At 37.5% G+C, this 24,576-nt stretch overlaps 1 protein-coding gene across 1 annotated transcript; it reads left to right on the top strand.

Annotated features, from left to right (window-relative positions):
- Positions 1 to 509: 509 nt before the first annotated feature.
- On the top strand, positions 510 to 23,665 carry GABRA6 (gamma-aminobutyric acid type A receptor subunit alpha6). The gene is made up of 10 exons (XM_085236372.1): positions 510 to 547; positions 711 to 829; positions 1,073 to 1,140; positions 2,405 to 2,625; positions 2,733 to 2,815; positions 3,354 to 3,497; positions 3,887 to 4,039; positions 7,492 to 7,751; positions 19,899 to 20,159; positions 23,615 to 23,665. The coding sequence occupies exons 1-10, from the start codon at positions 510 to 512 to the stop codon at positions 23,663 to 23,665; spliced, it is 1,398 nt and encodes a 465-aa protein (XP_085092498.1).
- Positions 23,666 to 24,576: the final 911 nt, after the last annotated feature.

The raw sequence follows: 24,576 nt of genomic DNA, 5'->3' as shown, positions 1-24,576 counted from the left end.
AAACGGGGATTTTTTTTCGAAGTTCTAATGATGCAGAGCTGCATAATAATCTCCCCGTGAACCATAAACATAATAAAAGCTGAGGCCATTTCTAACATAATCTCTATCAGCAAGATGCCAGCGCTTTTCCAGATTTCCTAACGGGTCCCTGCTAATTCCATGCCAAAACTAGCAGTGGATTTCTTCCTTTTAATCTCCCCTAATGCCTTATTCGATTATTGTCACTGCTCTCCGACCGCGCACCGTCCCTTCAAACCCTAATTCCCCCACCGAGGCGGTCACATCGGGCTGAGCGGCGGCGGAACCGGAGGGCGCGCACAGCCACAGCCACCCCCACCCGCCCAGCACGGACAGAGCGCGGCCGAGGACCGCGGGGACGGGGCCGAGCCAGCCGGGCTCTGCGTCCTCACCCGGCGGAGCCGCCGGCCGAGAGGGGAAGGATGAGCGCCCAAACTTGCTCCAGGTGACGGATCCGAGGGCACCTGAGCGTCCTCGCGCAGACCTGAGGCATGGCTTTGCTCATAACTTGGGTCTGCGTCGCTGTGAGGTGAGTGAACACATCGGCCCGGACCCCAGAGCATCCCCTCAACGCGGAGCGGCCAGCGAGGGGTCACCGGGCCGCCTCTCCTGCCCTGCTCTCCCCGAGGGGCGCGGGTCTGGCGGGAGGTCTCAAGCGGGACGCTGACGGCGGAACTCGCCTCTCCCCGCAGCATCGAGAAGGCACTGGGGGGCCAGGGCGACGGGGGGGACCTCTACTCGGAAAACATCACTCGCATCCTCGACAAGCTGTTGGACGGCTACGACAACAGGCTCCGGCCGGGATTTGGAGGTAGAAGGGGAAACTCCCGCCCCGTTGGGGCGGTGGGGGAGCGCGTCGGCTCCCGGGCATCAGGCTGCTCCCGGGCGGGCGGGGGGTCGCGGCCCGGACACAGCGAGGGGGGGGGCGGGAAGGAGAGGTGGAGGTGAAAACCGGGATGCGGAGCAAAGTTCCCGTGCCCCGGCAGTCCGCAGCCTCCGGATCGGGGCCCAGCCCCGCTCCGCTCCGCGTCCAACTCGTCTCTGTGTCCCGCAGGTGCCGTGACAGAAGTCAAAACAGACATCTACGTGACCAGCTTTGGGCCGGTGTCCGACGTGGAGATGGTAAGGGCCCCGCGCTCTGTCCCTGCTCTCCTTTCCCGGGATTCATTACGGTGGCATATGAGCTGTCCGTCATTAGAGCAGATTACGAGCTTTAATCTTCTTGACAATCTCTACGGCCCGGCAGGGCGCTTTGGCTGGAGCTGCATATAGCTATTTCCCCAGCGCAGTCACCCGGCGCAGCCCCGTGGCCCCGAACGAAGCTGGGCATCGAGGGCAGCGCTCACCTCTGCTGAGGCACACGGAGAGGTTAAAGATGCCTCCTGAACCTCATGGACAGCTGACACGGAGGTTGGCTAGAAGGCCGTGTGGTAGGAGACAACCTGCCATGCAGCTGCAGAGATGGTGACGTTTGTGACAGCGGCTCCTCGTCACGCTGAGAGCACCAAAATTCAGGTAGCTGCAGACTTGGGTAAAGTACATGGATTATGGCAGCAGCTCCCAGGGAAAAGGTGAACCATCACCGCTCTCATCCTGGAAATGGACTGCAGTCGGTACTTTTGCCTTTGTACCCTTTCTCCAATACCTGCACAAAGGCAGTGTTCCATTGCGTGACCCTAAAGGCATCCAAAACTTTTTCTACCTCTCTTCGTAAGTCAGTCTAAGAGAAGGCATAGAGAAGGTGTGTTTTCATTCATATCTGCCTCCTGCCAAGGTTTAGCTCAATTTTCTGAATGACTTTCTCAGGTAATTCCTTTCTGAATGGTTGGGACAATATTGAGAATCCTTAAGAATATCTAACATAAACCTGTCAACATAATGTTACTGTAATTAATATTTTCCACATCAATTGTTTCTTCATGACTATGCAAAGTAAACTGCAACGGAGGCCATGATTATGTACTTTTGTTCCTGGCAGCTAGATATTAACAGTTTGTTTTTGCACTTTGAAATGATACAAAAGTAGATATTTATATTTCTCTTTAGACCTCAACTTCAGTCACTTTGAATTAAATTATTTTCTATGAGAGGACTATGGGATTTTTTTTTTTTAAATCAAGTTATCTGTTCATTGGTTAATTGCAACTCCTCTAGAACAATAACAAAAAAGTGTGATATTTTTCTTATGAACTATTTTTTTTTTTTTTTTTTTTTTTGCAACTACTTAAGAGTAGTAATAGATTACATCTAATAATAGATTAGGCCTCTAAGCAGTAAATTAAAAGCCATTAACATGTGTGGTTAGGGTCTTTCATGGAGTTACTCTATATAAAGCAGCTTAGGACTGCTGACCCTAGCGTATAATTCATCCATTTATTTTCCATAGGAATACACAATGGATGTCTTCTTCCGCCAGACATGGACTGATGAGAGGTTGAAGTTTGGTGGGCCAACAGAAATTTTGAGATTGAACAATTTAATGGTCAGTAAAATATGGACACCAGACACGTTTTTTAGAAATGGAAAAAAATCAATTGCTCATAATATGACAACTCCTAACAAACTTTTCAGAATTATGCAGAATGGAACTATTCTTTACACAATGAGGTGAGAGCTTATTCTTCTGCGTTTAGTTGACCTTTGTTTTTCATTCATTCAACAGTTTTCCAGCATACCATTTATTTTTGACTGTCATCTACTTCGATGTTTTTTAGACTAACAATTAATGCTGACTGTCCTATGCGGCTGGTGAACTTCCCAATGGATGGACATGCTTGCCCTTTGAAGTTTGGAAGCTGTATGTTTTTCTATCCTTCAATTTCATATAGTAATACAGTTGGTTTCCACATCTCCGTATATGTGAGATCAGAAGTGAGATCCTAGGACACTGAAAGCCTTTATTATGTTTTTACACCAGAATCTTTCTCTTTCCTCTAAAGCTCGGACAATTCTTAGGCATATGGATAAGTTCTCTGAAGGATGACTGTAACAAATTATTAATATTCAAATTTGTTCCTTTAACAAGTCATAAAATCTGTAGTACATTTATTAAAGTCTAGTTTTATAAACTGAAAACATTTAGACAATCTGCAGCAATCAAAGCATGTGTTTAATAGCAGTTTAAAAGCAAAATTAGTACCTATCAGTTCCCATCTCAGCCATTCTCTGCATTCTATTAATTTTTATTTTTTTCATTTGGTCATTCATGCTAAATTTACTGGAGTAGGATGCAAATTTCTATGGATATTTGACCAGTGGGATCATGCTACTTCTGTTTTTTTAATATCTTATAAATCATATCATTTATATTGGTATTTTCTCCTTGTGTAACTCAGATGCTTACCCAAAAAGTGAAATAATTTACACATGGAAAAAAGGACCTCTGCATTCCGTAGAAGTACCACAGGAGTCTTCCAGTCTCCTCCAGTATGATCTCATAGGACAAACTGTATCTAGCGAAACAATTAAATCTAACACAGGTAAGATGTAGCCATACGGGTACTACTGACTACATAAAACATCTTGAAAATAGATTACAGACTTTTTCGCTCAGTATATAATTGCATTACTGTAATTGCCTTTTGTCATTTTTAAGACTAAAATCCTTGCAAAGAGTTTAGCTGTGGTCTCCTAAAAGACTCACGTTAAGAATTCCCCTGCCCTCCCCATCCCAGTACAACAATATGGAAAAATTAAAATTCTTCTCCTCTGCTTCCAATAGGTCACTTTACCTTTGTTGTCAATTTATTTTGATTATACACTTGAAAGCTTATCAGTACTTTCCTTAGGACATAGTATGTTGAATTTAAGCCAATAATGTTTATTCATACGTTGCCAAAATAATGCTGACATACTTGTCTCCTAACAGGTGAATATGTAATCATGACAGTTTATTTCCACTTACAAAGGAAGATGGGATACTTCATGATACAGATATATACTCCTTGCATTATGACAGTCATTCTTTCTCAGGTCTCTTTTTGGATTAACAAGGAGTCTGTTCCAGCCAGAACAGTTTTTGGTATGCTGCATTAAGGTCTTTGAACACCTCAACGTCATACATACCATTCATTCATCACTTTCATTGCTTGTTTGTTTTAGGTGAATATTCACTTCAGCTGCTCTATTTCCATCTCCAAAGGAAAATAGGCTACTATCTCATTCAGACATACATTCCATGCATCATGACTGTAGTCCTGTCTCAAGTTGTGTTTTGGATCAACAAAGAATCTGTTCCAGCAAGAACCGTGGCTGGTATTCATGTTTTGTTTCTTTCATCATTCACTTCATCACTGTATTCAATCCACTGTATTAAGCAGCTACAGTAATCTAGTGGGCATTAGCCTTTAAACTGAAAAAGACAAAAAGCACTTTTCAGTGAACAAAAGCATATACTAAAAATTAAATCAAATGATATTTAATCTTCTCACCAGAGTCAAAACTATTTATACAGAATACTTGTTTAGCCAGACTTACTTCTAGTGGTTTATCTTCCCAACATTTTTTTTCCCCAAGGAAAAGACAATTTCAGAGTAAATGTCAACTTTCCATTTATTAAATAGGAATTTTTCTATTGACTTGTTCTGTTGTGAAACTAACCCGTGCTAAAGTTCTGTGTTTTTATGGGTTGGAGCCTCGTCTAGCACTCATTCTGGAGCATTACTCTCTGTAGAGGTATCTAAACAAACAAAACCAAGGACTTTAGAAGGATGAATTTAGGTGAGATGCATCTTGTCCCTAGCACAAGTTGCAGCAGTAGTGAGGAGTATGTCTACATATTGCATAGGCCTTTCTTTTTTCTAGTGGTTTGAATTAATTCTCCCCAAACTAAGAGCTTAGTCTGTTATTACATAAAGATCACAAATCCAGAAATAAAGACTTAATGTCAAGCTGAAGAGTAAATTTAGAATTAAGAATAGAAAATATTTTAAGAAATAATAAAATAGACACCTTACTTTTGGAAAATTAATCATTTTGTGATTTAAAAAGCATATGTCAGTAGTTATTCCATTCTTATTTCTCCCAGAGAAGGTATGAATTTATATTCCATTCTAGTTCAGAATCCCATACATTCTAAATACCTTTGTTTAGGCAAAAGGACCAGTTTAAAAATGAGGAGGTAGGCATCCTTTCTGCATCATACTGCAAATTCTGAATTGTTAAGATTTTTCAGTTTTGCTTTTATGTTCTATAACTGTGACAAAATTAAACAACATTATATTTTTACGAAGCACACCTTCTCAAAGTATAGGTTTGAAAGAAATTAATGGTAGAAAAATAACAGTAATGTGACCAAACCAATTTCTCAGAGAAAATCACTTAGCAAATCTACTTACCTCCAGAGTGGAGGCCAGTTATCTTTTGCAGATAACATTGTAGTAAGATAAATTAATGTTCATAAGCATCTATTCTTTATGGAAATACAGATGAAATATAGGAAAAAGATATTATTGTGCTCTTTATCATAGTGACATTGGAAAGAACAGCAGATAGGCAATATGAGATTCCTTATTTTGTGTGGAGCTTCTGTATGTAGATATGTTTATACATATGTATGTATATGTATCTTTTTGTAAAGCATAGTGTTATCAGACATTACTTGGTGTAAGAAGCATGGTTATTTGAGGCCAGATTCTATGTATGACCTGTTAAGTATGAAATGCTTTGAACCATATAACAATGGCTGTAATTTCACATTTTTAGGTACCTTTATGCAATCTTTTTTTAGTTTGGCAAAAAGTTATCTTATTTTGCACAGACCCATGGCCAGCTTCTACCCTCCTAGTAGATCACCCTTGAAATTTTAACTTATTATCTAGTTATTATTCTTTATTTATAACTTCTTGGATACAGAAAGTTTTAAATTATTTTTAAAGAAAAAGTAGCATTTCAGTATTTGCATTATGTACCAGATTTTTCAAAATGGAAAGACAATCATCAGTTACAGGCTTTACCAACTGTAATGTGGCATTCTGTTTGATAAAGTATTTCCACAGTACAGACCATTTCATCAAAATTCACAGTGAGAATGTTCTTATCTATATCTCTAATAGAATAGGAGTCCTATTCCTAAGTTTAAATTCCTGCTGTAGAAGGTTTTTATTCAGACACAGAAAATATCTTTTTTTTTATTATTATTAACTAGCACATGGGCAGATCTTAATCTAATCATGCATCATATTGAAAAGTTCATTCTGGACGTTTGAAATTGAAATTTATCTCAGCATAGTTGCACTTAGGTTATTAAATGAGTCTGGCAGACTTGGGAGAAGTAGATATCCTACTTATTTTTATATATCTTCTATTTGCATTTCATTAAAACATGTTAAGTAGTGACATTGAGAATTACTTGATCTCAGACAGCTGGCAAGCTACATCATGTGAGAGAGTTGCAAAAAAATCCTGAGAATAATCAAGTCACCCTGCAGTATGCAATGACACTGCATCCTTTCCACTCAGTATCATTCATAGCATATTGATTCATCATTGCAACATGACATGATAACATCTTTTACTTTCCCACCTACCCTTTTCCAACTGCAGAAAGGAGCAGAAGAGGGTATTCTCCTGCTTACTGTCTTTAAATACCTGTATTTTTCAGATTCTAGCAGGCATAATTATAAGTAAACATGAGTCACTGAGGCTTGTATGTTTTAACAGATGAGTTTGCTCTTGTATCAGGCAGCAGTGGGAAGTAAGTATACTTCCCACATGATTCATGCTGTACATTCCAAAACAGAAAAAAATAAGTTCATGATAGACATGAAGAATACTTATGGGGCTCATAAGCTACATGATCACATTTTTTGTGTGTGTGAAAATACATAAGAAGTTTTAGAGAAGTGCTTTCTCCCATCATTTCATATTTGTAACTATGGGAGCATTCAAATCAATATACTGTTAGTGAATCTTTAAAAATGTATTCAGAAATTAAAGATCAGTGTGCAGAAAACCAAACTCTTGTTACTAGAAATATTTGGATCATAGCCTACCACTGATTTTAATGCAAAAATCCGATGGATTCAGTGAGAGTTCTGTAAGCCACGATCTGTCTTATGCAACAATAGGAGATAGGAAGGATCATAACACTGCTAGAAAATCATGTCATGTTAATTAACATTTCTGTCAAACATTCCACTTAGGAACTCTTCAAGTAAAGCATCTTTCTGAGCCTGAGCCTGGGTTTTGTTATACCCATGCTTTATCACAATTCTAAGAAGCTGCAACTTGTAGCATGTTGTTATCCTAACTTCCAGTCTGCTTAATGTATTAAGGAAGTATATTTTCAGATACTCGAGGCACTAAAAAAAAATTACATAAGAATATGAAATACTTAAGACTTGTTAGCTACTTGAACAGTGATTTTATATGTTATATGTATGTACATAAACACACACAGATACATACAGATGAACTTAAGAACAGCAGGGATGAAGCAAAATTCTAATGCCTGTTTTCTCTCCTGTTTTCAAGGAATTACTACAGTTCTAACGATGACCACTTTAAGCATCAGTGCACGCCATTCTTTGCCCAAGGTGTCCTATGCTACTGCTATGGATTGGTTCATAGCTGTGTGCTTTGCCTTTGTCTTCTCTGCACTTATTGAGTTTGCAGCTGTCAACTACTTTACCAATCTTCAGACTCAGAGAGCAATGAGGAAGGCAGCAAGGGCAGCAGCACTGGCAGCAGCACTATCAGCAGCAACTGTACCGGCAGAGGACGAGATTGTCTCGGTAATTGCTTGCTTTTCTGATAATAAATATCATATAGAGAGAGACAGCTGAAGTAGTAAATGTGAAACCATATTAAAAAGTGATCTTAACCTGAAACAAATTATGTAACCAGATCATGTCTATTTATCAAAGACGTGGTTCTTTTTTTTCAGAAAATGAAAATACTTCATTTATTCAGACTGTTTATTTAAATCTAGAGAGATGTTTATTTGGTAATACATATAAGGAATGACATTGGACTGCTATCCATAATACTTTCCTTGAGCAGTGCTGTAGGCATTGTGGCCAGGCAGCTGTGTTATTCTCTTGAGTAAGTCTGCAGAATTTGTGGGACACTGTACTGTGCAACCAATGTGTGCATAGGCCAGATGATTATAGGATCGCTGTAGTATCCTGGCATACACCATAAGTGGGTCATCTGGAAGAAGAGAAATTATCCTTTACATAAACTTGGCATCTGTTACTTTCATAAAAATCTGTGTTGCAGGAAGCTTGGGGAAATAAAAAAAAATGAAAGTGTAAACGTAAAGTTTAAGGATAGATTTCAATACATGTGACAGATAGGAAAGCTTTCTAGTATTGAAAAACTTATGGCAGAATTGCTTGTAAATAATATTCTTTACATTTTAGGATAAGTACTTAATGTTGTCTCAAAACGTATCAGTACAGTCCTCCTGTTTCCAGAATCAGTTTTATTACCACCACATTACCCATTTTGAGAGGAATAACAGAATTTGAATGACCCCTCCAAAACCATTGGGCCTGCAAGTTTAGTAGGAGACTAAAAGCACATCAGGGTAACAGGGTAACGCTATTCCAATCATGTGATCATTTTTCCACGTTTCCTCATAACTGTTAAATGTGTAACATTTCAGTACATTTAACGTGTTAAATGTATAATTAATAAGTTCCACATAATACCAAAATCAGAGTTACAAAGCATCTTGCTACTGGTTCTCATTGGAGCTAATCATAGAATAGCTTGGGTTGGAAGTGAGCTTAACAGTCATTTAGTACTAACCACCTAGTTGTTGCCAAGGTTGCCGCCCCCTTGATCAGGTTGCCCAGGACTCCATCCAGTCTGGCCTTGAACAGCTCCAGGAAAGGGGCATCTATAGCTTCTCTGGGCAGCCTGCACCAGTGCCTCATCACCTTCTGTGTAAAGAATTTCCTCGTAGCATCTAATGTAAATCTTCCCTCTTTTAGTTCTAAATCATTCCCCCTTGTCCTATCAATATCAGACCACATAAAAAGTTGGTTTCTTTCTTGTTTATAAGCATCCTTTAAGTACTGAGAGGCCTCAGTAAGGGCTTTCTGGAGCCTTCATTCTACAAGCTACACAAGCCAAGCTCCCTCAACCTTTCTTCATAGGAATGGTGCTCCAGTCTTCCAAGCATCTTTGTGGCTCTCCTCTTGATCCATTCCAAGAGCTCTGCGTCTTTCATGTGCTGGGGGCCCAAGGCCTGGATGCAGACTTGTAAGGGCAGAGTAGAAGGGAACAATCCCATCCCTCACCCTGCTGCCACCTCTAGTGATGTAGCCCAGGGTACTGTTGGTCTTCCAGGCTGCAAGCACTGGTTCACATCCAAATTTTCATTTACCAGTCCTTTTCCATTGGGCTGTTTTCAAAGAGTTCTTCTTCTCCCAGTCAGTATTTGTATCTGGGACTGCCTTAACCAAGATGGAGCACCTTTCATTTGGCCTTGTTGAACCTCATTAGGTTCACATGGTCCCACTTATCAAGCTTATCCATGTTCCTTTGGGTGGTGTTCCTTCCATCTGTAGTTAAGGAAAAGAATAAAGGCTGTGCCAGACCCACACTGGCCAGTTGGCAGGGAAGCATTGGGCTTGTAAAACCATATGACTGTTGATTAATACATTTTTTGTTTTTTAATATTAAAAACAGTAATTGAAAAGATGTGTAAGACATAACAAGAAAACAAAAAATGCATTTCATTTTCACTAAATATGTAAATGGTAGAGGAATAAAATCTTCATATATTTTAATTCTGAACTACAGAATTAAAATATTTAATTCACCATTACATAAAGGAAATATAAAAGAAAGTTAAAAAAAAAAAAAAAAGAGGTGGTCAGATGCAAGTGTTCACAGATTCTTGCACTGATACCTGACTGACAGCAGAAAAGCAAAGCTGATTTAGTTTTGGCAATATATGCAACTTTCAAATCTTTTTTTAACCAGTAAACAAAAGCTTTATAATTAAACTTCACAAAACAAACAAACAAACAAAAGAGCAAAAAAGAGAGCACGTTTGCTGATGTTTACATTAGAACATGCTTTCCCCCACCCACGGTACTGTATTTAACTGAAAAGTACTCTGGATTGAGTGAGCAGAATACTGTAGCTGTAGAATGGTACAGAATGAGAAGAATAGTGTTAAGACCAAAGGAACTCTAAATTATACTAACACTGCAAATTTTATTCTTTTTGATAACTTTTTTTTTTTGTAGAACAAGATATCATAAAAGTTGCTAAAGAGATAACCTTAGGTAGAATGAGGAAAATACTGATAATATCTACATAAAGGAGAGGGGTGACAACTTTTCTTATACACACTTTCTTATTCGAGTTAATTATATTGAGGTTTCCTCAAAGAAAATAAAAGCTGCATTTGTTCTGTTAATATATCTGCTTAGTAATATGAAAACTTGGTTTGAGGTGCTCTGCATGTGCTGTTGCTGGTACATTCCCAGCAGATGCTAAAAATCCCCACCAAACCTCCCAGATCTCTAGTAGAGCACTTTTTCAAAACCAACCCTCTACATATGCTCAGATATATTCCTAATGACTGCAGTTGCTCCACAGTTGAGATTTAGGTGTTTTCTATACTATTGCAAAAAATACAAAGTAGAATTTTAAAAACTGCTATTGAGCAAGTTAATAAAAATAAATAAATGGTAAGAGCTCACATTTCCTTATCTAGGAGTTCATCCACAAAAAAAAAATCACAGAGCTAAACTGAAGACACAACTTCCTGACTTCATAAATATTTCCCTGTTGGTTTTTCCAAATTAAAGCAAATAAAAAATGGAATATTAAAAACATCTAGCAAGCACATTGCAACCATTTCCTCAAAAAATTATTTACAACTAGCTAATAACATAGAGATTTAGAAGAGTAAAACCAGCAATGCTAAGGTCTTAAGGTAAACTTAGTCTCTAAAGTAGTCCACACTATCCACAAAATGGTATAGTCCTACTCTTGGTCAGAGCTCAAATTCTCTAGAGTAGTAATTTTTAAGTGTTATTAAGTCCAATACATTTTTCTTAAAGGCCCAGTTCTCTCTAAGAATCCCCACTGCATTAGAAGAAAAATGAAGGAAATCATAAAAATGATGAGTACTTATCACTGGAGGAAAGAAGATACAGTCAAAATGGTTTCTGGAAGACCTCAGCTAGTTAACACTATTGGATTTCCAAGGTTTCATTTCAGAAAGGCATGGTGGGAAAAAGGACTAATTACATGATAACAGGCTTCAAGAAACATCTATTTATTTACTCATATTCCTGTGTGAGATGAAAGCAAATGGGAAAGAGTTTCTCTGTATTGTCATATAGATGAACATCCTATGCTATCAGTAATCTAATTTCAGCTGAAACAGACTTGAACTAGCTGATTTGAGTGCTAACAATGTAGTTAGCACAGGCTGATTGCATGAGTGTATGTCTGTTTCCTTAAGGATCATCATCCTGCACTGAACTCTATTCTTTTATAGCTATATTACTGATCTTGAAACTATTTAAGTAAGGCACACAACTTAATATTCCATTCTTATTGTAGGTTTAGGAGCTGTTTCAGAGCTCCTGAATTTCACTTAGTCGTTTCCTCATCTCTGCCTATAATTTTTCCATTTGTTTGCCCCTACATTCTTTCTTCACTTTTCCTTCTACAAGGCACTGTTCTTATTCTTTACCCTTTGCATAATTTATCCTGCCTTTCCTGCGCCTCTTTTTGTCTCTTCTCCTTCTCTCTTCCAATTCACTAGATAAAATATATTAAAATCCATATCTTATACATTTCAAATCATTGTAACTTACTGTCTGCTCCATATGATTAAAAAAAAAAAAATTAAAAATTAAAATCTTTCCCTTCAGTAATGCTCTAGGCTTTCGTACCTTATTTTCCCCCTAGTCTGTGATTTATTTACTTATTTTGTTCTTCTACACAGAGTAATAAAGTTTTCCATCCACTTACAATGCTAGTATTTTTATTTGCCTTTCATTTTTGAAATGTGTGAAAGGTGTCAGGATTTTAGATACATGGAGGGTTATTTGTAGGATGAAGAATAATGAACAATGAGTCAAATATGCTTCTTGTCTTCTGTATTTATAGATATCAGATGATATTTTACACTGAGGAAATTTCTGAAAAATGTAAAGAATTAATTAGTTTTGGGGAATCCAGACATAAAAGTAGAAAAGTGAGGAAACTTTCGTGGGTGCAAAACTGCCATTACAACTCTTCTACTTGTAGCAGTAGTAGGAGCAAGGTATATGTTTTATACGTTATATTGTCTTAAATTGCCTGAAATATGGCTAAAGACATTGTGGTGGGAATATCTGCACCCTCTCTGAACTAGTTCTTTCTACACCTTCTACTATTTCAGGTAGGGCAGGCACAGAGAAGTAGTTTTCATGCAAATGAAAATAAGAATTTATAAAACTGTTGGAAGCTTTTATTGCTTCCAGTGAAGGCCTGAACTCACCAAGATAAAGTATCTACAGAACATAATCAGTTTTTTGTTTGTTTGTTTCTGTTTTTGTTTTTAAATGCCAAATTAAATGTGTTTCCTGCAAAAAAAAAAAAAAAAAAATATTTCAAATTGCTATCCAAAAGCCTTCTTGAGTCTACTTAAATCTGTTCAAAATCTTGCATTATTCAAGTAACAACTCTTTTTCTCAGGTTTTTACTGTACATTCAGGAAATAGCAATGGCAGAAGACAAAATTCTGCTCTATTTTTCTAACGAAGTAGGAGAAACGCTCCTAAAGTTTCTGGAACAGAGTGGTTTTTCAGTGAGAGTTACAATGCTGTGACTGCTTGCTCTGTTAACTGATGACAGCCCAGCATGCCTGTTCTGGTTCTAGGCAAACCACTCTATTTACCTCAGAGCAGAATTTGGCTTGCTCTCTCTGTCAGCTGCAGGCAATCCTTGTGTGAAATACAAAACTATGGGTGTTCCACTCCAAAATATGATGGCAACAAGCTGGGTGATCATCTGGACCCTGACAGAAGCCTCCTTTTATTCATATGGTGACAAGCTTGCTCTAGCTTGTCAAAACCTTTTTTTTTTTTTTTTTTTTTTTTTATGTATATACATATATATATATATGTACATAAAGCATTTTGGCATTTGGTTTTTAATTCATTTCAAATATACTTTTCTTACATTAATCCTATTAACTCATCATTATGTCTTTCTTTATCTAGTAAAACTCTAGTTCTAAGAGGTGCAAGGGAAGGGTAATTGGTGATACCATTTGGAGTGCACCATTTGAAGTAATGATTTGCAAGATGTTCAGAGAGCACCCAGGACAGGACAGGGAGAAAATACCGTGGATTAAAAGAAAGCTTTTCCATGTAAGACACTACATGTAGCAGACAAAAGATTGTTACAGGGATGTTTGATTATGATTGTTTTCTAAAAGAAAACAGCACGGAATAGTGAAATGCTGCTAGCAGAGTTCTCTTGTCCCTACATATTGCTCTGTACCTCTTTTTCAAAATAACATGGCTAGAGCAGGAGAGGATTCTCATTCTCTTTAACAACCCTGCCCAACTGCAGAGCAGCCATATGTCATTTCTGCAGAGAGGATTTAGTTTTATATAATTACGTCAGAATACAGTGAGTATGTTTAATGAGAATTGTAGTACAGTTGAAAGGAGAGCGCTTCTATTCAGATTATCAACAACCCTTTATGAAATCATCCTAGAAAAGCCACATGCATTAAAAGCCTTATCTGAGAACATGGCACTTTTTATCAAATTAAAGAGACCTTCCTGCTTCTGCACAACTGCAGGGTATCAAGTAGGCTATTTAAAACAAGAAACAACTTGCGATTGTATTGACTTTTTGTCATCTATACAAGGAAAGTAAATGCAGATTGTTGGGTTCCACCCAAATTAAATACTTATCTGATTGGAAAAGTAAATGCAGTGCAACAAGAAAGATTGAGAAGAAGCTGAAATCATATATTAAAAAAAATACAGATGGAAAATTTGTTTCCTTGGCTTTAGATATTTTTGCTCACTGTTGAAGTTTAATCCCTTTTTATTGCAGGGGGGCAGTAAAAAAAAGTAAGTCAAATAACAGAAGGATAAAAGCTCTGTAGTGCTGTTTGTACTGCACACTGGCAGAATTTTCATTCCTTTCTCCTTACTTCCAATTCAGACTCCCACTAAACATCAGGGATTGCTCTAGACTGACACTGATAAGTTAAAGTGTCCAAACATGATTGCATATTTAAATTCAACATAAATATATATTTTGACAGAGGCTCTGTGCTAATTATGAGTTTTATGATGTTCTGCGTCTAAATTTTAGGACGAGACTCTGCTATGGTACAATCATACTGAAATGAGTAATGAAGTAACACTCTTCCTCAAACCACATTCACCTGAGGCTTAGACTATAATTTTAGAGACATGAGTTTCAGTCTCTGCAGGTTAAGGAAGAATTTGAACAGGGCTTTACCATGCTCCAGTTGATTAACTTAGCCCTTTTACCAGGGTAAACCACAAAGAAAAAAACAATTTTGTCGTGGGTAATTACTCATAATACGTCTAGGAAAGGAAATTTAGAATGCCTAAAGAGATGCCCGAAGCTAGGGACTATTAATGATGCCTAAACTACATTCAGCTGTTAACCATACAGAATGCTGTTTACAAATATTTATAACACACATTTTTTTAATCACATCCCACAAAAGAGATGTGTAAAGGAATCTCTAAATTATGGGTTATAACAAATCTCTGACACGACATGGGTGCTTAAATTGCACATGACAGTAAATATGGACGTACCTTAATGCATGCCCAGAAGAAGACCTTATATAATGTAGTGAACTTCCCTGCTGCAAGGTGCTGCATATAGATCATTCAGCAGCTAAGCAGAGGTTTTACAGATCATGCTGCTGTATGTTAGAGGCAAGTCTGAGAAGGATTTAGGGAGATAAACTGTGCTTAACTTGCTCTTTGGGAGCTATGTTACTAGTATGTGATTTCATGTACGTAATATGAATCACTGAAATTACTGAAACTGTATCTACTGAGATGGAGAGAGAGGCAGGAGGGAAAAATATGCAGTTTAGTTTTCTGCCTTGTACAGACATGGAGCTTTGATCCTAGGGTTTTTATCTTTTTTTCTTATTGTTTTTTTCTCTGTTGTGATGCCAGCAAAATTCAATAGTCTTAATCCAATAAATTTCAAAGAAAAGGAGAGGGTTTTTTTTCCTAAACATTCACGGTTTATTCTATCAAAACTCTTTCTTACTGCATGGTAGTCACAGCAGAAAGGGAGATAAGTGCAGAAAAGAGAGAAAGTAAGGGCATACATATGTTTAAAATTAGTCAGTATTCACGTGTATATGTAAGATATTCCACTGCTAGATGCTATGCTAAACTGAAAGTAAGAATACACATCTGCAGTATAAATGAAAAGAGAACAGTAGAGAATTAAAAATATATATATTTTAAAACTATCTTTAGAGCATTCACCACAATTAGCATATACAGAAAATAGAAAAAAAATGCATTTAGTCTAAGGTTATATATGCTGTATTTTTTATATCTAGAAGCAGAACAATTTGCTGAGAGCCTCCTAAGATGTTCTGAATACGAGCAAATTCTAGTGATATTGATGAGAGCTGTGAGAGATCAGCAGCATCTTTACAGACGAGGATACTCTGTGAGCTTTCTAGGGCATCAGGTAGCTGAGCTGCAAAACCTCAGAAGAATCCGTACAATACCTTATTAGTTTGTATGTCTAGCAATCTCTGTCCAGTTTTATGGTACCTCACATTAAGCATCAATTTTGCAAGCTATTCTGTGTCACTAGGCAGTCATATTCAGTGACAAGTTAAATTGCCTGATGGGACTAGCATTCTGTGTAAGTGCAAGAGTACTCCTCTGTATCAAGTTTCAGTAAATGAATAAAATGCCTTCTTTTATTATGATCCAGTGTGCCATGTCTCAGGCTTCCTGTTCTTGCTTATGCTGTTTGTAAAACAGTTTTCACTATTTGAGTGACTGTGTGCAAAACAGGAACTGGAATAGAGCACTCATTTCTGTTCTTTGTATTTTGTTTTCCAAATTGTCATGATGTCATTGTAGGTAGAATTTGCTGTCAAATGGAACAGTGGAATCTAAAAATAGTAGACAAATTGTTGCAGCTGCTGTTCAGAAGGCAAATGCTGTAAGAAACGATGCGATCTCTTCCTGCTGCCTCTTCCTCTTGGCTTAATAGTAAATTCTCATGAAAAGTATGGGTTGTTCTACAGCAGTAACTCTGGTTTGCTGACACTTGCCAAATTGAGAAACATGTTAATTACTCTTTTCAGATAAATTGAGGCTTCTGTATCTTGAGTTGTGGTAGACAGAAAATAGTCTTGACCCTTATTTTCTGGACTTGCACATGAGCATGTTAGTGTAAGAAATTACTTAGGAACCTGACTTCAGATCTTCCTGTTCAGCTGACTTCAGATCTTCCTATTCTGTCTACTCTGAAATCATACAGTGAAATCATATCAAGGTAATCCTCCTTCTATTGCAGCATATAAAATTTAATTAATAAATAGAATTATGACCGGGGCTACCCTTTTTCAAGTGCCTATCCAAAGGATCACAATGGTTTTACTACTTCTGCATTCTAAAATATGTTCAATATTTAACATAATCCACTGACCCTGTGCTACGTCTTCTCTGCCAATTATTTTAACTCCATCACATCAGCACAGTAACTTCTGATTCATGCCTGAGTGATCCAGAGCAGAATTTCACCCTCTTATATCAGAATATTGCAGAAGGTCTAAGGTTCTCTTTTGAGAAATCACTCCTTCTCCACAGAAAGTCAAGCTATCTTGCAGCAAAACGAAAAACAAGGTACCTTACAACTCCCACAGCTGAGTTCAACATAGGGCATTCAAGCAAAATGGAACAGCAACTTGACTGAAAAGGAGTGGCCCAGGCTCAGTCAGCCTGTTTATAGAGTGGGATTATTATTATGATTAGTGCAAGTGGAAATGGATAACCCTCTTTCTGTTACTGTGACACATCTGTAGATCATCCTCCATTTAAAGCTGTTACTTGCTGTATAACTGGAAAATATAAAAAAAAATATCTGCATTCCAGAGAGGTGCAAACCTAGAATAGGACATTTTAATGTGTAGTGCAAGGGGGAGGGCTCTAGCAAGTAAAAAAAAAGGTAATATTTAAAAGACATATGTATATACAAAAATACCTTAAAAAATAAATAATAAATCCTTCTCTTTGCCTTTTATGTAGACTAAATTCAGCTGTTAGGAGTCCATCCTCCCTAATCTCTGCAGATACTGGTCCATCCATCCCTGAGGAGAACTTAGCATTATATTATAGCAGTGCTAACTTCTTCTCACAATCTGGCACTAATACTGCTAACAGGATAATATCTGATAATGCTCATCTTTTATCTAGATATTCTGCCCAAGTACATGTGTAGGCAGTCTATTTCAGAAAATGTTTCTTTTCCTTCTACTAACCCCATAATTTATCTGACTAAAATCTGTTTCCTTGCATGGATATCCTACAGGATCAACCCCTAAAATGCTGACAATAATTTCAGTGAATGACTGTAATTAAATCACTCAGAAACAATGACTTTGGAGTCTTTGATGTGCTATCTTGAACCACCTGAACATTACTATTCTGCTTAAATTTACTTACACACTGTTGTACTGTGTATTATTTACACTGCCTAAAATTTTCCTCATCAACTTCATTCAGTCGTCTATGAAGGTTGCTGTGAAAGTAATACCTCCTATTTTATTATGTTAGACCACAGCATCAGAGGCAGATGTTCATGGGATGACAGTAGATGTTGAAACCTTCCCACCTACCAGTATTCCACTACATTTTGTTGCTGTGTGACAGATGGCAGCAGAAGGGCAGTCTGACAAAATGGCATTGACACGGAAATGCATATGGAGCAAAGGTGTGGAATTGAATTCTCCCATGTGGAAAAAACTGCACCCATTGACTCTTACCGAATATTTTTGGAGTCCAAACAGTGAATGTGAGTCCAATGAAGTGGTGGGTGTTGCGTATCAGCAGTTGCAACAGTGACACGAAACATAAGCCAAGTTCTGGATGGACATGCACAGCTGTCAAACCTCGAAATGAAGAGGGTCTCAAGTCATCTCATCCATGCAAACTGACAGATTACAACCAGAGAACTTTGTATGGAGCTGAATATTGGCTTCAATATGTTGGAAATGATGGTGGAAACCTTGGAATATTGCGAAGTTTGTGCCAGGTGGGTCCCATGAATGTTCACAGAGGAGCAGAACCTGGATCATATCATTATTGGTGACTAGACGTGATGTCACCTCTATGAACTTGAGTCAAAATGGCAGTGCGCGGTGTAGCAACATGTGAATTCTTCACTGAAGAAAAGTTCAGGACACAGTCCTCAGTTCATGAAGTAATGTGCATGGTAAAGCCATGTTCAGAATAGCTTTCTGGATTTCCTGGAACCCGGGCTAACCATCAACTGATCGCTACATCATGATGCTGACTAAGCTGAAGGCTTGAAATTCCAAAGTCAGGCCTGAGAAGAAGACAACAGTTCTCTTGCAGTACAATAATACCAGGCCCCAGTTTGAAGACTGTGAAGCACAGTCAGTCCTGGCTAGACTGTTGTACAACACACACAGCATATAGCGTGGCTTCGGTGCCTTCCATTTTCCATCTGTTTGAGACAATGAAAGACTGCATGGGCAACAGTATTCTAGGAATGAAGCCATCATCAAAGCTGTGAAACAGTGGGCCATCTCCGTTGGTGCTGATTTTTTACAAGTGTGGCTTTCAGGCTCGTGTTCATTGCTTGCAAAAATGCATTGATAATGGTGACTGTGTTGAAAAATTTTTCTTTTGTAGCTGAAAATTTGTTCTGCCAAATAATACTGTCTTCTTTGTGTCTGTTGCAGCTTCCACGGAAATAAATAGGGGGCATTACTTTTGGAGCAACTTATATACTTCTGCTGACAAAAAGAACTGCTTATTCAAACCCAGGAATAACTGTTTACATTACACAATATTTTTCATCAGCTATCTGGGAATAAGTTTTGCCATCTTTTATTGATGAAACTTTTGACATCAACTCAACCAAAATGTTACGTTGCTTGTAAGAATCTAAGGAATTTATACTGCTCCCTATTGTCAGAGAACCTGAGTACTTCATAAAAAAAAACAATAAAAAAACAACACGATGCTTTAAGAATTTTTGTGCATTTTCTCAGCCATCAGTAAAGTCTTTTGGTTACTAACAAGGAGAAATCTCTGACCTCTAAGCTCTTGCAAAACTCTTTTAAACTGTAACAGGGAAGATTTAGGTTAGATGTTATGAGGATGTTTTTCACTCAGAGGGTGGTGAAGCACTGGAACAGGCTGCCCAAGGAGGTTGTGAATGCCCAATCCCTGAAGGCATTCAAGGCCAGGCTGGATGTGGCTCTGGGCAGCCTGGTCTGGTGGTTGGTGACCCGATGTGTGGCAGGGGGTTGAAACTAGGTGATCTTGGAGGTCCTTTTCAACCCAGGCCATTCTATGATTATGTGGTCACAGAAAAAAATGGCAAGTTGGCCCCCAGATAAAACAGCTGTACATAATGAACATACATGTCAGCCCAGCAACTAAGAGGTAAATTCTAAGAACTGTTATACAACTCTCTGAAGAATAATTGGACCTTGCTACGAGTACTTCACAAAATACAGGAATCACTGAGTTTAATTTTACTATAAAATAAAAATAGTCCCCTAATAGTTGGGATGAGTATTTGTCTTCTACTCTATAAGCAAAAGATAGAAGAGAAGCGTAACAAGCAGGAAACCTAGGATTTCTGAAGCCATAAATCAACTCTCTCTTTTTTCTCCTCAGCATTCTGACTCCAACTGTAACCTGAAGAAGCGAGTAAACTCTGTAACATCTCAGGCAGATCAGTCTCCTGAAGCCAGCATAATATCAAACAGTGCATCCCAGTGTCAACCTGTGTCTGCTCCTCCACCAGCCCCCCCAGCACCACCACCAGTTGGAGGCACAAGTAAAATAGACCAGTATTCTAGGATCCTCTTCCCAGTGGCATTTGCAGGATTCAACTTGGTATACTGGGTCGTCTACCTTTCAAAAGACACTATGGAAGTGAGTATTAAAATTTCAGAATAATAATGATACGCTTGTAATGTATATATTTAACATGTTTAGTTTGCCAGTATTATTTAAATTGTTCATTTGCTGATGCACCTTCCGTTGACCAGTACTTTCTTTTTTAGAGAAAGGTAATATAAACTTTACTTAGAACAGTCCCTTCCATCAAAATGTAGAAAGCCTATTCGAAGGTGAGAAACGTAAACCCTTCTACATTATGACAGAACACAGAACAAGGAAAATTATGTAAGACAATGTATGACACCATTCTCAGCAAACACATCAATCTTAATCTCCCATTTTTTCATCTTCCTGTCTGCAACAGGGAATGGTAAAATTAACTATTGCAGCAATGCAGCAAAGGAAATTAATATCAAAAGGAGAACATTAATATATGCTAAGATATTAAGACAGTTGCAACATACACTTTGTGAATTGAGAGTCCCTGTTTTTACGCTTTTTAAAACCAATTTTTCCTCTTTCTCCTTATAATGGAACCATTTTATGCCAATAAAGCTGCTAAATTCCTTGCTTAAGCTTGTCTGAATCTTGCTGAGAGTTACTGAGTCCTCAGATATCCGTGAATTGTAGGAGTTGTGTACCCTGAAGACTGAGCATTTCTGGTACAGTCACTGATTAGCTTATGCTTTCAAGCAGTTATAAAACTTCTAGTCTTTAATGTTTTAATTCTCTATTTTTTCCTTTTTGTCTAAACACAACTAATGATGCCCTATCTCTTTTGTGAAAAACATATATTCATTTGCTTTATTTGTTGCCATAGTTTTTGAATCTCACTGTACACTGCAGTCAAAATGATTGGTACACTTCGCTTTATTTAGGACAGCTACAGAGATAATGATGGTGTTTGGAGGGTACTGAAAGCACAAAGTCCCTGTATCAATAATAACAGGGGCTAGCAATCTGATATAAGCAGTGTGCAAGTTTAACATTCATTTCCTAAATTAGAAGTAAAGAAGGCCAAGGGAAATCTCTTGGAGAGCCAGAAGGTACTGAAGTTCAAGATGGTGCTGATCAGCTAATGGATGGCATCTTGACTCTACTTGAAGCAGAGGCTCCTAGCCCCTAATTTTGCTGATTTTTGCTACTAGTATGATTTGGAAAATGCTATCTCTCTAAGAGAGACTGTGCTGCCAAGCAGCTTATGTGAAATCAGGAGGGCAGGAAGATAGGAGGCACTGTCTCTTGCAAGTGTTCCTGCAGATGTCTCTCTCAAGAGGTCACAGCTGCTACCTCCTGGCCACTCAAAATCTGCCCAATGCTAAATTTAGCATTTGTGCCAGAGACACTGATCCTGCTATTAAAATATTGACTAAGTGTGTACATTAGTTATATCAATCAGAGAAGAAAAATATAATAAAGTTCTTGTATATTTATTACAGCTTCTGTTTAGAGGCCAGTTTCTTAGCTTGTGTAGCTTGCCATAACTTCAGTGATTTCCTTCAACCATTCACATTTTAGATACAGAAATGCTTGGAACATAGTTGCCATTTTCCCTTCTTAGTGGTGAAATATTTATATTTAACCTTGTATATTAATAGTTATATCAGAACTAGGCTTCTAAAATATTTCAGAGAACTAAGACCTAGAGCTGAATGTAGATACTTTTAAAATTCCACTTTCACAAGCTCACTAACCTACTCACAAATGCATTGATTCTTTAGAATGACAGAAATCCAGCAACAAGATTTAGAGAACAGAACAATATTAACAGCTAGGGTGATTCAAGTGGTGAAGAATTAAACAGTTATGTAAATCATTGCTCAAGTTCTTAATGAATTATGTTTTCCTGTTAGTGTGCTCAGTTGTAACTAATATAATCATGATATACCTTGGTAGGTTTTTAATGTGACGCACTTTATCCTTTTACGAGTTCTTACTTTCAAGAAAAACCAAGATCGTTTTTGCTTTTAAAAAAAAATAAAAAAATTAAAAAGTAAGCCTTTCTATTCAAACAGAGGAGATACAAAAGTTACGTGAATGAAGCACGGCGTTCTTAAAGGCCATATGAACTTCAGTCACAGTCTCAAGCCAAAAAAATTAGTATTGATACGGTATTACTCAGTTATGAAATATGACTCTATGAGAAGAGTGTATTTTGTGAAATATTTCAGGTATATTAGCAATTTTTTCTTTTGAGTCACTAATTAGAGCTCATTTGGCTTCTGTTTTTAAAAAAAATAGAAAAATATCAAGTCCGTTCACCAAAATAAACAAATTTTCTGTGCAGAAATATTGACAGATGTTTAATAATGGCAGCAGGGCTGTCCCATTTATTATATGAAAAATTAAAGCATTAAAATTACTCTAAGAGGAATTACTACTCCCTGACTACATAAGGTCAGTTTGTAATTAATTTGTATGAAAGGCTTGAGGATGTGACATCCATGGAAAATGAAATACACATTTCTATGGCATGTCTTTTTCTGTATCTGCCATCCAGAGAAAGCTCTACATAGGAACAAGCAATACACGTTTGTCCAGATTATCCAAATAGAAAAGCTTCTGAAGGGAGAAAAAAAAACAAAAACCAAACACTCCAACAATAAAGGAAAAAGCTGTTCTTTTTATTTTGTCACACATACACTTTTTTGCTATTCATTTCTTAAATCTTGGTCTTAGAGATGAACACTAATTTATAATAGTGATTTTGAGGGGTGAATTGCATGCTTACTCTATTTTAATAATTTTAAAACGTACCTGATTTAGAATGTAAGATGTGTCCTTTTAATTATAAGTACTTGGTCTGTTTGTCACGTCATTCATAATGCATGCACTGTTCTCATCTCCCCTTACATATATCCTTCCTAAAGTAACGTGCCCCAGTGTTTTAGGTTCATCATACTATATTACAGTTTTTAACGTAATAAAACACAGAACGATGTCTGTGTTAAGCTCATGATGTTAAAACTTTAATGATAAACAGCAGAAAAACAGGCAGAGAGGCCAGCTTTTATGACTGGGGACAGAAGGTAAAATATAATTGAATGTGGTAAATGTGCTGATTCCTAGACAAAAGCTGAACACACAGAGCACAGTATCATGGCAGAAAATGAGTTATGTAGCAGGTTGAAGATGAAATGCCAGTGATGAACAGTCAAGTGGGAAGAAAGAAGCACAGACAAACAAGAGTTTATGAAGTATCTAATTCCAATTTGTTGATATTTACAAAGCTTACAGAACATATTATGCATTATGCTTCGGTTTGAACACTAGAAAAATGATGTTCAGTAGGAAGTAGTCATTACGATATGTACTTACAATTGAGCTTTGATGATCCAGCTAACGAGCATCAGATTCTGAGAAGATTCTCCCTTATAATGTAGTTCTTTTTTAAACCTGTTGAGATAGCCAGAAGCCAGGTGATATTGCTGGTTACTTACACTATTGACAAATGACGGCTTAAACTTCTCTCTTAAATTTTCCTCCAGTTTTTTGAACCTACTGCAATGCACCTCCGAAATGATCATCAGACCAACTGAAGAACAGCAGTGCTTAAAAGAAATCACTCAAGGTCTTCTGGAGTTAAAGTAACTTCAAAGGAAACAAGTGCTCTCAGTTTTCAAACACTGAGTATTTATACTGGATATCACCTGGAAACAAACACTGGACAAATAAAGATCGAAACTGCACAGTTCTAACAAAATTTTGACTTCTTATGGTGATTCTAATATAGAATTTATTGTTAAATTATTTTGTTCAGTGGTCAAAGAAAAGATTTGTATTTCTTGTAGTTCTGTTACAAATAACTGAATGTTTACATTGATATAAAATATAAATAGTAGAATTATTTCTCCTAAATGCAGTGAGGATTACTTAAGGAAGCCACATTCAAAACTCGTATAAATTAGCATTCTTTCACTGAAATGCAAGGACCCACACTGATGTGCAGTCCAAATTGGCCCCCAGTGCTAAAAAATCCCATGAATGGGATTTGAAGTCCCATGGCGTTGTTGTAATATTTCTATAGATCAGATGAATGATGAATCCTGGTTTTCTGTAATTTATCTTCATATCCTTTAATCTGAGGCAATTTTTGTGGGGGAAAAAAATAAAAGGAACAAAATAAAAAGGATTGGTTATGTATTTTAGCTGATTAGTTGCACTATTTTTTTGTTGTTGAGAGTGACCACGGTAGTTTACAATCTAATTACAAGCAATTTCTGGGCAGCAACTTCTGGAAGTACAGCACTGATGCCAGAAAGTTTTCATGGTCAAAGGCTGAATGGATGGAAAGATGCAGCTACCCATCGAGCTAAGTACAAGAAAATCTTCATTGCTGATTAGGGAACAAGTTCTGTTTTGTCAGCAGATTTTTTGGACCTGCACATAGCAGACTCCCTACAACTTTTTCCAGAGGCACATTATTGCCAGCAAATTCAGAATTGAAAGG

This window comes from Meleagris gallopavo, chromosome 15, assembly GCF_905368555.1.
Source record: "Meleagris gallopavo chromosome 15, MGAL_WU_HG_1.1, whole genome shotgun sequence".
Classification (NCBI taxonomy): domain Eukaryota; kingdom Metazoa; phylum Chordata; class Aves; order Galliformes; family Phasianidae; genus Meleagris; species Meleagris gallopavo.
The sequence above is the reverse complement of the archived record's forward strand: the minus strand, read 5'-3'. Positions and strand labels throughout refer to the sequence as shown.

Excerpts from the sequence above, each read along its gene's own strand:
- GABRA6 (XM_085236372.1), top strand. The coding sequence starts at position 510 with ATGGCTTTGCTCATAACTTGGGTCTGCGTCGCTGTGAG. Across the intron at positions 548-710 it reads TGGGTCTGCGTCGCTGTGAG|CATCGAGAAGGCACTGGGGG; the intron begins GTGAGTGAACAC and ends CTCTCCCCGCAG. Across the intron at positions 2,816-3,353 it reads CCCTTTGAAGTTTGGAAGCT|ATGCTTACCCAAAAAGTGAA; the intron begins GTATGTTTTTCT and ends TGTGTAACTCAG.